The sequence below is a fragment of the Trachypithecus francoisi genome, unplaced genomic scaffold (assembly GCF_009764315.1).
Source record: "Trachypithecus francoisi isolate TF-2019V2 unplaced genomic scaffold, Tfra_2.0 Lachesis_group15, whole genome shotgun sequence".
Classification (NCBI taxonomy): Eukaryota; Metazoa; Chordata; class Mammalia; order Primates; family Cercopithecidae; genus Trachypithecus; species Trachypithecus francoisi.
Genome location: NW_022681460.1, coordinates 26,962,926 through 26,975,575, shown reverse-complemented (window position 1 = coordinate 26,975,575; position 12,650 = coordinate 26,962,926). Strand labels below are relative to the sequence as shown.

General features: G+C 35.4%; 1 protein-coding gene across 7 annotated transcripts in view; it reads left to right on the top strand.

The window, feature by feature from the left end:
* ECHDC1 (ethylmalonyl-CoA decarboxylase 1) overlaps nt 1-12,587 on the top strand; it is a 59,199-nt gene extending 46,612 nt beyond the window's left edge. For 5 of the 7 annotated variants that reach the window (XM_033234497.1, XM_033234495.1, XM_033234496.1 and 2 more), the window contains one exon: nt 12,048-12,581. In XM_033234497.1, the coding sequence (XP_033090388.1) occupies nt 12,048-12,456 (409 nt within the window). In that variant the 3' untranslated portion in view covers nt 12,457-12,581. Of the gene's footprint in view, nt 1-12,047 lie in introns of all 7 variants that reach the window. The other 2 variants (XM_033234499.1, XM_033234498.1) reach the window with 1 other exon arrangement.
* Nucleotides 12,588-12,650: the final 63 nt, after the last annotated feature.

Sequence of the window (12,650 nt, the reverse complement as noted above, 5' to 3'; positions counted from 1 at the left end):
AAAATTCAAGAAAATTAAGACTTTCTAGATGTCATTTGGAACAAGTGAAAACTCTCTAACATAGATTCCGGTGTTCATCTTTATTAGATTTTTGCACCATCCTTCATATTGATTTCTCATCAATGTTTAAGTGTAGTTAGGGTTTAGGACAGAAAAGCACAATAGCAGGAAAAATAATCCTTTAATACTGCTAAATTGCCTAGCTGTTATTCTCTAATTGAAGAAAATGTAATGAATCCTAGAGCTTCATAAAATATTTAATTTTATTTGTTACAAGATGTCTGAGGGTACTGCCTACTCTCAGTATCTGGAGATACCAGGTGCTTTTGTCAAAAAGCTTCTGATGAAAACTTATTCATTTTTGGACCAGCTTTTCTGAAAGTGGTGTTTGTTTATTAAACATATTTTAGCACCCACATGTGCTAGGCACAGCCATTCACAAAACTTATGCCTTGGTTTTCTGTTTCATTTTTCTAGTAATATGTTTTTGTTATATTTTACAAAATTATTGGTCTGCAGTCGATTAGACAGCTTTTTAAAAAATGAAGAAGAAATTGATCCTTGACCAGAGAAATTTGACAAGCACTGTCCTAGGCTCTTCAGCCTTTTTAAAACCCACATACCAAAAGCAACTATAGTTCTTAAATGTTAGAGGCTAATAGAGAGGATTGCATACTGAATGAACTACATTGGTAGCCCCAGTTTCCAGGAAGTGATAAATCAGTACAAGTTCCTCTAGCTGATTTTTTCCCCTTTATTTTATCAATACCTCACCAGTTATTTTCTATGACAGATTGTTTTAATTATTTCCTAAGAATGTCTGCTTGTTCTAAAACAACATGGAAAGCTTTGATATTATTTGCTAAAAAGATAAGTTCCTTCTTTTATGTGTGTTGGCCCTTTTAGCTTGTTTAACTTTCTTACCTTGGAGAATTGCCTGGAATTCACTCAACTGACATTTTCATCCATGCCAATGGAAGTACTTCAGCAGACAGAGATACTTAATATGAATATATAAAAGAAATGAACTCATGTAGCATTCTAACACTGTCCCCTTCCCCCAAAACCCTGTGAGCACCAGCTGATAATAGATGTAATGAATACATATGTCAGAAACACTCAGTTCTACTTTGCATCAGTAGACCTTCACTTGAGTCATACTGTTCATGTAAAATATTCCAAGAGAAAATGGCTTTTAAAAACCACTTTTTAAAAGCAAAAGACTAACATAAATTAAAAATTGGTATTTCTCAATGGTCAGAATCTAGTCAAGCATTATGTTTCCATTTTAGTGACAACATTGATGTGAGGAAATGAAAAGCTAGAAATGTGATAAAACAATATAGCCTCTCATTTTTAATATACCTTGACAAAGTAAAGATATTTAGAATGAAATATAAATTAAGAAAATGTTAATACATGTAGTAGTTTTCTGTTGCTGCTGTAACAAACCACCACAGATTTTGTGGCTTAAAACAACACAGTATTATCTCACAGATGTATAGGTCTGAAGTCCAGCTGGGCTCAGCTGGTTTTTCTAAACCTTGTCTCGAGACCAAAATCTAAGTGGAGTGGGTTCTGAAGACTCTAGGGGAGGATTAACTCCCAGGCTCATCCAGGTTCCAACTGGTAGAATTTGGTTACATGCACTTGAAGGACTGAAGTCCCTCTTTCCTTGCTGCCAGCTTGGGGACGAGTCTTTGCTCCTAGAGGCTTTCTGAATTCCTTCTTATGCTTTCCATGTGGCTCCTCCAGCAGTGGCGAGTCAAATTCCTCTCATACTTTGAATCTCTCTTATTTATCCTTATGCTTCATTTCTCTGACTACAGCTGGAAAATTTTCTCTGCTTTTAAGTGTTCTCATGATTAGATTGTGTCCACTCAGATAATCCAGGATAATTTTCCTATTTTAAGGATGTGACTTTAGTTACATCTGCAGAGTCTCTTTTGCCATGTATGGTAACACATGCACAGTTGCCAGGTATTAGGTCATCTCTTCAGGGCCAGTCTACCTACAACATATGGGCTCGGCATAGGGAATTTAATTGTCAGATTTGTTGCTAACTTTTATATTTCTGTTTCATTGCCAGTGAAAAGTGATAACTTTGTTATTCTAATTTTGTAAACTGTATTTTTTTTTTTTAATGTTTGCTTACTTTTTAGAAAACAGTAATAGTACCCACATACAGTCATGCATTGCTTAATGATAGGAACACATTATGACCAATGTGTCATTAGGTGATTTGGTTGTTGTGCAGACATCATAGTATGTAGTTAAACCTAATTATACCATCTAGGGTGCAGCTTACTACATACCTCGGCTATATGGTATAGCTTATTGCTCATAGGCTACAAACCTGTAAAGTCTGTTACTGTATTGAATACTGTAGGCAGTTGTAACACAATGGTAAGTATTTGTGTATCTAAACAGAAAAGGTACAGTAAAAATGCCATATAAAAAATAAAAAAACTGAATGCTCGTATAGGGTATTTATGGTGAATGGAGCTTGCAGGACTGAAAGTCGCTCTGGGTAAGTGAATGAGTGAGCGGTGAGTGAATGTGAAGGCCTAGGACATTACTGTACACTTAGAATGTACTCCTTTTACTTTTATATATAAAAAATTAAATGTAAACAGCCTCAGGCAGGCCCTTCAGAAGAAATTCCAGAAGACAGCATTAACTGTAACTTTTGTACTATATAAGGTTTTTAATTTAAAAAAACTGTTTTTGTTCTTTTGTAACAGCACTTCATGTAAAACATAAATACATTGTACAGCTGTACAAAAGTATTGTCTTTTTTAATATTCTTATTCTATAAGCTTTTTCTATTTTTATTCTATTCATCTTTTTTTTTTTTTTTTTTTTTTATTAAAAGCTAAGATAAACACACATATTAGCCTAGGCCTACATAGAGTCAGGATCTTCAGGGGCAGTAACATGCATGCATGGAGCTGTCATCTACTATGATGATAATGCCATCTTCTGGAATTCCTCCTGAAGGACCTGCCTGAGGCCATTTTACATTTAATTTCTACATATAAAAGTAAAAGGAGTACACTCTAAAATAACAAAAAGTAGAGGTTGGGTGTGGTGGCTTATGCCTGTAATCCTAGCATTTTGGAAGGCCAAGACAGGAGGATTGCTTGAGCTCAGGAGTTGGAGACCAGCCTGGGCAACATAGTGAGACACAAAAAATACAAAAATTAGCTGGGCATGGTGGCACACGCCTGTAGTCCCACTACTGGGGGAGGATGAGGCAGGAGGATCGCTTGAGGCCAGGAGGTCAAGGCTGCATTGAGCCATTATGGCACCACTGCACTCCAGCCTGGGTGACAGAGTGAGAACCTTTCTCAGAAAAAAATAAATAAATAAACAAACAATAGTGCAGTAAATACCTGAACCATTAACATGGTCATTTATTATTATCAAGTATTATGTAATGTACATAATTGTATGTGCTATACCTCTGTACAGGTAGCAGTGCAGTAAGTTTGTTTTTAACAGCATCACCACAAAAATGTGAGTAAAGCATTGTTCTATGACATTGCAATGGCTATGATATCACCAGGCTATAGGAATTTTTCAGCCCCATTATAATCTTATGGGACCATTATCATACAGTCCATTGTTGACTGAAATGTTGTTATTCAATGCATGACTGTATACCTAATTAATAAAGGATTCTCTGATAGACATTATTTTAAACATAATTATACCTGTAGTATGGATGGTTAGCTTGGTTTCAAGATCAAGATTCCAGAATGTGCTTCAGGAAGTACTTAAAACACTCATTCCTTGATTCTACTTTCTAATTCTAGTTATTCTAAAAGCATGGGAAAACAGAGAAAAATCTTATTCTAAAAACATGGGAAAATAGAGAAAAATCTCTCAAAACTACCTTAGAAAAAAGAAAATGACAGACTGCTTGGCTTTTAGCATCAACTTTTGGCAAAAAAAAGCATGTACACATTTCTATATATCTAATATTTAATATTTTACTATTGAATTTGGTGCGAGAGAGAAACTGGAATTGTATATTTTAATTTTTAATTTTGAAATAATTACAAACTTGCAGAAAAGGCATGAGAGTAATACAAATAATTGCCCTGTGCCATTCATTCAGATCCAACAATTTTTAACATTTTGTTACTGTGTTTTATCTTTGTGTATATATTTTTTTCACCCAGACTAAGGGTAAAGTATTGTACTGTGTTCAAACATTACTTAGATTAGTTCACTGTTGTTTTTGTTGTTTTTCCTTCTTTGATGTTGAAATGGTCTTGGGTGAATGGTCTCGTTGTCTGAGGTGTTTTCCAAGCTCCTTGTCTCACAATCAAGAAAATTAAGGAGCATGGACACAAGCGGGGAGGTTGGAGTGAAAGTTTAATAAGTGAAAGAAGAAAGCTCTTCACAGTGGAGTGGGTTGCTGTTTTTACAGTTGAATCCAAAAGCTTTTATAAGAAACTCCCCTCATCTGTAGCTATTTGTGTAACTCTCCTTATTTGTGCAGCCGTGGGTATGTCTTGGGTAAGCACAAAGTGCAGATTCTCTTGTTTGTGTAACTTGCAGGTCTGTTTCAGGTAAGCCCACCCCCGTTCCTGTGCAAGTTCCCACAGAGCCTACCATGTATATGCCTGAAAAGGGGAGGAACCTTTTTCCTGGAAGCCTGCTAATTACACAAAGGAAAAAAGGCTCTGTTGGGTCTTTCTTATTAGTGTAGTTGCAGTTTAGTTTTTCCCCAGGCTGTTCTGTTTGTGCCTGTAGCTGTGATTTTTCAGGCTATTTCTCCAAGGACTAGCCTTAGCTGTCTGCCTGATTTTTCCTTTTCTCCCTCAATGTGATTTCATTTGAAAATACCTCGCTTTAGTTTTTGCATTCAGTTTAAATTTTTTCCCTTGTTTCCAGCCTTATTTTATGTCTTGAATATGTTAGAATGTTGCACTGAATAACTTTATGTATACTTTTTAGTAATATTAGTGGCATATCTTAAGGATAAACACTAGAAATAGGATTGCTGAATCAAAAGTTAAACAAATATTAATGAGTTAATGAATATTTATTATTGCCGAATTTTTTTCCATAAGAGATAGACAAGTCTGCATTCCCTCTAGTCTGTTTCACTTAGCCTTGTCAACAGAGCCTACTATTAAGCTTTTGAATTTGCCAATTTCATGGGTAAGGAACAACATTTCAGCATAGTTGTAATATGCATTTCTTTCTTTTCTTTTTTCTTTTTTTTTTTTTTCTTTTTGAGGCAAGGTCTTGCTCTATCTCACCCAGGCTGGGGTGTATAGTGGTACGGTCACTGCTCACTGCAACTTCCGCCTCTAGGGCTCAAGTCATCCTCCCACCTCAGTCCCCGGAGTAACTGGGACTACAGGTATGCACCACCACACTTGGCTAATTTTTGTATTTTTTGTAGAGACGGGGTTTCGTCATGTTGTCCAGGCTGGTCTCAAACTTGTGAGCTCAAGTGATCCATGGCCTCCCGAAGTGCTGAGATTGCAGGCATGAGCCACTGCATACAGCCCATTTCCGTTAAAGTGAAGTTGATTATGGTTTCATATGTCTTAAGGACCATTTAAAAATTTTTTTGGTGAATTATTTATTCACATTTTGCTTATTTCTCAACAGGATATTTGTTTTTTTCCCTCAATTTTTTTTAAAGTTCTTCAAGTATTAGGGATGTCATTATCTGTGGTATGTTTTGCATATATTTGCTCAGCTTGTCTTTTGACTTTGCTTGTTTTTGGTTTTTATTCTTTTTTGCCATGCAAGCCTTTTTAAAAAAACATAGTCCACTTTGGGAGGCTGAGGCAGGTGGATCACGAGGTCAGGAGTTCGAGACCAGCCTGGCCAATATGAAGAAACCCTGTCTCTACTAAAAATATAAAAAAAATTTAGCCAGGTGTGGTGGTGCGCACCTGTAGTTGCAGCTCCTCTGGAGGCTGAGGCAGGAGAATCACTTGAACCTGAGAGAGGGAGGTTGCAGTGAGCCAAGATCGTGCCACTGCACTCCAGCCTGGGCAATGGAGTAAGACTCCATCTAAACACACACACACACACACACACACACAAAAGTAGTCATATCTGTCAGTCTTTTTAAAAGTTGCATCTGGATTTCGAGTGGTAATTTAAAAGCCTTTCCATATACCAAGATTATAGAGAAGTTCATGCATGTTTCTTCTAGTACTTGAATGGTTTTGTGTTTTACATTTATATATCTAATCCATTTTGAGCTTATTTTCATGTATGGTGTGAGTAATGGATCTTATTTCATCTTTTTTCCAAATGATTATGTGTCCCAACAGCATTAGTTTTAGAAAGCCTTCTGTGTTCCAGTCATTTGAGGTAACACTTGATCATGTACTAGATTTCCACTTGCAGTTATTAGTCTGTTGAGAGATTTTCTGTTGGTGTGTTGTTTCCAATTTTTCTCTAAAATGATTAATGCTCTGATAATTACCTTATGCAAAAGGCTTTACTCACATTTCAGATTATTTCCTGAAAATAAATCATGTAAGTAGCACAAACACTTAATCAAAGGATATGCAGTGTTAACAAGGCTTTTGATAATTGCTACGTTATCTTCTAGGAAACATTCTACCAATTTATATTACCACCAGCAGAAAATGTCTGTTTGAGAGCATCCTTTCTTACAATGAGTATAATCTTTTAAGGTATCTTTTATAATTTTGATAATCAAAAATTAAATTTTATTTGCCTTTTTAGAGATTTTTGGTGATGCATAAATTTTCATGTTGGCTGATTTGTATGTGAATGAATTCTCTGCATTTTCTTTTCCCATTTCTCCTTTGGGGTATTGAGCTGTTTATACACCAAATGAAAAGCACATTTGTATTCCTTTATCTCCCTAGTGAAATAAAATTCTCAACTATCCAATTAGAGCCTCCCTATTTGATTTGTTTTCAATCTCTAATGCTGTTTTCATGAATATAAATAACCCTCAGCCAAGGTATGAGGATTTCCAGCTGCTACCCATTAGTTCAAAGTAATATTACAAAGAAAGGGAGCTATAAACATGCTTATCCCAAAGGAGCTTACAAGGTAGCCTTTTGCACTTTGGGAGGCCGAAGCAGGTGGATCACCTGAGGTAAGGAGTTCGAGACCAGCCTGGCCAACATGGTGAAACCTCGTCTATACTAAAAATACAAAAATTAGCTGGGTGTGGTGGTGGGCACCTGTAATCCCAGCTACTTGGGAGGCTGAGGCAGGAGAATCATTTGAACCCAGGAGACAGAGGTTGCAGTGAGCCAAGATCGCACCACTGCACTTCAGCCTGGGCAATGGAGTGAGACTCTGTCTCAAAAAAAAAAAAACATACTGGCTTAATAAATAAAGTACAATATTACACACACTTGCACATACACAAATAAATGCATGCACATACAATCTCACCCCCACCCCAATTCGAAAATAACAAATCCCATTTTTGATTTGGAAGTAACTTTACTCTGAATAGGAGATGTCCACCTCAGGAAGCAGTCACATTGCCCATGTTGCTTTGTTTTGTAGTTACCACATTACTTGGAAGTTCTTACTTTAGAGCTGTGACATCAAGAAAATCTACCTCTGATCATGCCAGGATTACTGAATGTTAAAATCAGACTTAAATATCACAAAACATTTTTATGTCTGCTCCCCCCTCACAGCCACACACACAAATAAAAATTTTCACACATTCAACTATATACCTTCTTACTTAAGCAGTCTCTTTGCATAAAATGAATGAAAACTCATGAAGCCAATCATCTGAGACTTGGAAATCAGAAAAGTGAGATTATAGGGAGAATTTTTGGGTTCTCTTTTCCATAGTTTGTTTTGTGATGTTATAGATGGTAGAAAACAAAAGGGAGAAGGTGCCAGGAAAATATATGTGTGAACAAGTAAGTTTATGTTGGAGGCATAATTGTAAGGTATTGTTTGTGGTCAGAGATGCTGTTGCTAATTCTATAATTTTCTATGCTATATTTCCCCATGTGAGCAATTTACTTTGTCCTTGGCCCTTTATGCAATCGGTGTAAACGGACTAGCAGTTTCTGGCCCTACACTAAAGCTTATTTATACTTAAATCAGTGATTCCAAACTTTAAATGTGTAACATGATGTTAATTTTGTAACATCAATGGTTTAAAATTTCAAGATATTTATCTTACTTGTATTGAACAGTTCTCTTTAAAGAAATCTTAGAGGGATAAGTGTCTTATCTGTTTTTTAAAAGATCAGCTTGCAATCTTCTGCTTCAACCATATCTGTAGTAGAATTGAGCATTATTTCTAATTTTATTTGGCAATATAAAAATTGAATATGTCTTTTGGTCTCCATTTATATAACCAACATTGAAGAACAAGAGTATTTGCTGGTTATACAGTGTTGAGTATAGCTCTTTTACTTTGAATATTTAGAGGTTATGTGATTTTAATCCAGGGGACAACTTTATACTACTCTACTAGCAGAAACACTACTGTTATTTTTACTGACCTATCAATACCACCAACTTAATTAGTAATAAAAGCTAGTATACATAGAGTTTATTATGTATCAGACTACAAAATATGTACAACTTTTATATTTCAAAATAAAGGTAGGTAATACTGTATTCTCTTGTAGACTTGTCTGAGGCAATTTCGCACAGATTTTTTAAAACATAAAGACACTATAAAAGAATTGTGGAGTACCTATGTTCAAAATATCTATCAAGAGACGCAGAGATGTTAAGTACCTTCCTAAGATCTAGAGATGAATCTTCCTCTCCTCTTTTTACCATGTTACTTTTGCCTTCGCTGTATTTTACAATGTGTGGTATGTAGCCAGTCTAGTGGCCATGCTAGGATTTCAAGCCCAGCAGTCTGGCTCCTGGGTATATGCACTTCACATCAAAGCTGTACATTCTTCCAACTCAATTATGTATATTTCCATCCTTCATCACAGAATTTACTAGAAGTACCTTGCTTTAATAATCAACATAACAAAAAAGGCTGTTTTTTTTTTTTTTTGCAACTTTTCCACTAAAAAGTTCCTATTTTAGTAACATTTGGTAACTTAGAATGTTCTTGAATACATTTGTTCAAAGACCTGAAACTTAAGTTACTACATCAAAAAGTAGTAACTCACTGAACAGTCTTTCCTGGTGCCATCAACAGGCACTTTGTATCACCTGTCAAAGTGAAACTCTTTCCCCAGTTATCAGTAGTTTTTCCTATAACATTGTTTCATCCAGACAGTGGTAACAAGAAGTATATCCACATTTGATTAATCTCATCTCATCTCCTTTGCCCCAGGATGTCAGAGGAAATTTTAAACATTGCCAATGATTATGCTATTAAACAGTCAGAAGACACCATTCTTTTACTTGTCAAAATAAGCTAGTTTAATATGGTTGTATAAATTAAGTCTGTCATGTCTTCAAAATTATAAGAACTAAGTCTTCCATTACTCTACATAGATTATCCCTTGCAATAATTATATTACCAGGCAACTGCATCTAAACTCTGGAAGGAATTAGTGTATAATCCTGTAGGATCTATCAGGAAACTGTTTTGGGATATATCTTGTTGGTAATATAACAATGTCCTTCTTAAATTAGGTTTTTCAGCATTTTAAATTTTATATTTAAACTTTAATTTTTAGGTTAAATTAGTCTTGTCAAGGTTACCATCTGAATGCTGTGTTTATTAGAGGAAACTACTTGTGTTCTTTTGTCACCAATGAATTTTTTGGTCATATTTATTTAATATATATTTAATGTATATCAGTACACAAGCACACCCAAGGTATACAATTTGCAAAGAATGGATGTTAGATTTTGATCACAAAAGGTGTTTTACAAAGATAAAATTTGTTGAGTTGTAAAATATTTGTTGGAGTTGTAAAATATGATTCCAAAAGACATACTTTACCTTATAAAATAAGGCAAATGGAAAAAATTCACCATCGAGATGATGATTTTTCTTTAGAAACAAATAATTCCAAATATGAATGTACTTACATAGGTAATAACTTTTGTTGTCATAAGCTCATCTACATTAATCCAACATCTAGGACTTTAACCAGTTTTTATGTTCAGCTGATTCTAAATGAATTTATTCCTGGCATAGTCCTTTACTCCATATAGGCACAGCTCTGAACCAATTCCAGGATTCAGTTCGAAACAGTTATATATTTAATGTATTATGTGAAAAGCCTATAGGATTGGGTTCAATATTGACAGTATTCCTATTCTAAGAATATTAGACATTATTTCTATAATTTCTATTCCTTTTGACATTGTGTTCTGTTTAGCAAGGCAGTATTCCTCTTACAATGTTGTGATAAAGTCAGATTTTTATAAGACTTGTTCTTTCTTCCTCCCAATTTTAAAATTATTTCTTGAAAACTATTATTTTTCATAGCTATTTGCCTCTAGAAGCAATTGTTCATAATCAAGGCATATTTTCCTTTGTAGAAATCCACAACTGTGAAGACAAAGTTTCCCAGTGAGTTAATAAATGGGCATTTGTCAGAATTCTCTGGGGTCAAAGACTGAGTTTTTTGTTCTTAGTGCTAATAGAACCAAATCCCCTGCATTTCAGTATTTAACACGTTGGAAAGCCAAACCAACTTAAGGTCTTCTTTTTTTGTACTGAGTAATTTGAAAGTGAAAGCTTTTTGAAGTATGCATTCAAAGTAAAATGCATCAGCAGCATTTCCTAAATCGGGTAACTTTACTCAGTCTGTTGAACTGGCAAATGGGAGGCCATTTGCTATGCCCACCAATTTCTTTGTGTTAACTCCCCTTTATTGCTATACTTTCCTTATTAATCATCCTAGTCATAAAAATCCCATGATTGGGGAAAATGAACCCGTTAGGGAAACTCACTGCTATCAGTCTAATCCAAGCCTCTATCAATAACTTTCTTACTGGTATACCTGATTCCACATTGTCTAGCTAACTATTATGTGTACCATGAAGATACTGAAGCCAACCTGCCTAGGTTTAAATCCTAGCTCTGCAATAGTTGTATTGCCAGTTCCTTAAAAAAAAAATGGTGTAAGAGCTTTGAAATGCTAAATAAGGTCTTCATGCACATGTCAACTAGAGCAGCCCTTGTAAAGTGTCAGACGCTAATTCTTTGGTTGACCTCCTCTATATAACTGCACACTTAAAAAATAAATAAAATCTGAACTCCTTACTGAGGCCTGTAAGTATGCTTCTCATTTTATTCCCCATGTTTCAGTTACACTGTACTCGTCTCCAGAGATACTAAGCAGTTCTACTTCAAGACTTTTGCACTTCCAATTCCTTCTTCCTGGAACATCTTTTCCCAGATTTTTGTATTGCTCACTTCCTCGGGTAGCTGCTCAAATATTCAGAGTCCTTCTTCGTCCCAAATAGCACACATATCCTCAAGTCAATAGTCTCCTGCCTCATTTTCTTTTTCTTTTTTTGCTATAAAGCACTCATTGCCACTGACTTTATATAGTTTAGTGCCTCTTTCTCCAAACTGAAAACAAGCTCCTGAGCACAAGGATTTTATTTTGGTCATTCCTGTACAGTCTCAGCACCTAAAACACCACCTGGCATTGGTAGTTCTTGGTAAATATTTGCTGAATAGATGCTGTATTTGAAACGTTTTTTTCCCCCCTAAGGACTTTTGAGAGTCTTAATATGCTTGTTTGTTTTTCATAGTATGCACCTAACATTTCCTACTCCCATACTTTGACTTGATCCAGATCCTCTCATTAGGTCACCACTCAAGAAATACCAACTTTGGGCTTTTAGAAACAAAGAGTAGGTTCTTGTTTGCAAAGGGTAAACAAGCACAACAAAAAATGTTGATACTGTTTTCAAAGGAAGTTTTAAATACTATTAGTGAATTAAATTCTAGACGAAACAGCCATATTTTTCAAACATTGTTTTTAATATATCTACCTATAAAGATCTATGGAGAGTTCACATCAGATCATGAATGGGTAGTACTTTATGATTAGGGCATATATACACACACTCAGAGAGTTACAATTAAACTTTGCTTTTTTCTGTTACAGGTTAATGACTCCAGAGAGTAAGATCAGATTCGTCCACAAAGAGATGGGCATAATACCAAGCTGGGGTGGCACCACCCGGCTAGTTGAAATAATCGGAAGTAGACGAGCTCTCAAAGTGCTGAGTGGGGCCCTTAAACTGGATTCAAAATACGCTCTACACATAGGAATGGTTGAAGAGGTCTTGCAGTCTTCAGATGAAACTAAATCTCTAGAAGAGGCACAAGAATGGCTAAAGCAATTCATCCAAGGGCCACCGGAAGTAATCAGAGCTTTGAAAAAATCTGTTTGTTCAGGCAGAGAGCTGTATTTGGAGGAAGCATTACAGAATGAAAGAGATCTTTTAGGAACAGTTTGGGGTGGGCCTGCAAATTTAGAGGCTATTGCTAAGAAAGGAAAGTTTATTAAATAATTGGTTTTTTGTGTGGATGTACTCCAAGTAAAGCTCCAGTGACTAATATGTATAAATGTTAAATGATGTTAAATGTGAACATCAGAATTACTTTGAAGGCTACTATTAATATGCAGACTTGTTTTTAATCATCTTTTGAATATCTGAACTCATTTACCTCATTTCTTGCCAGTTACTCACTTGGGCATTTACTG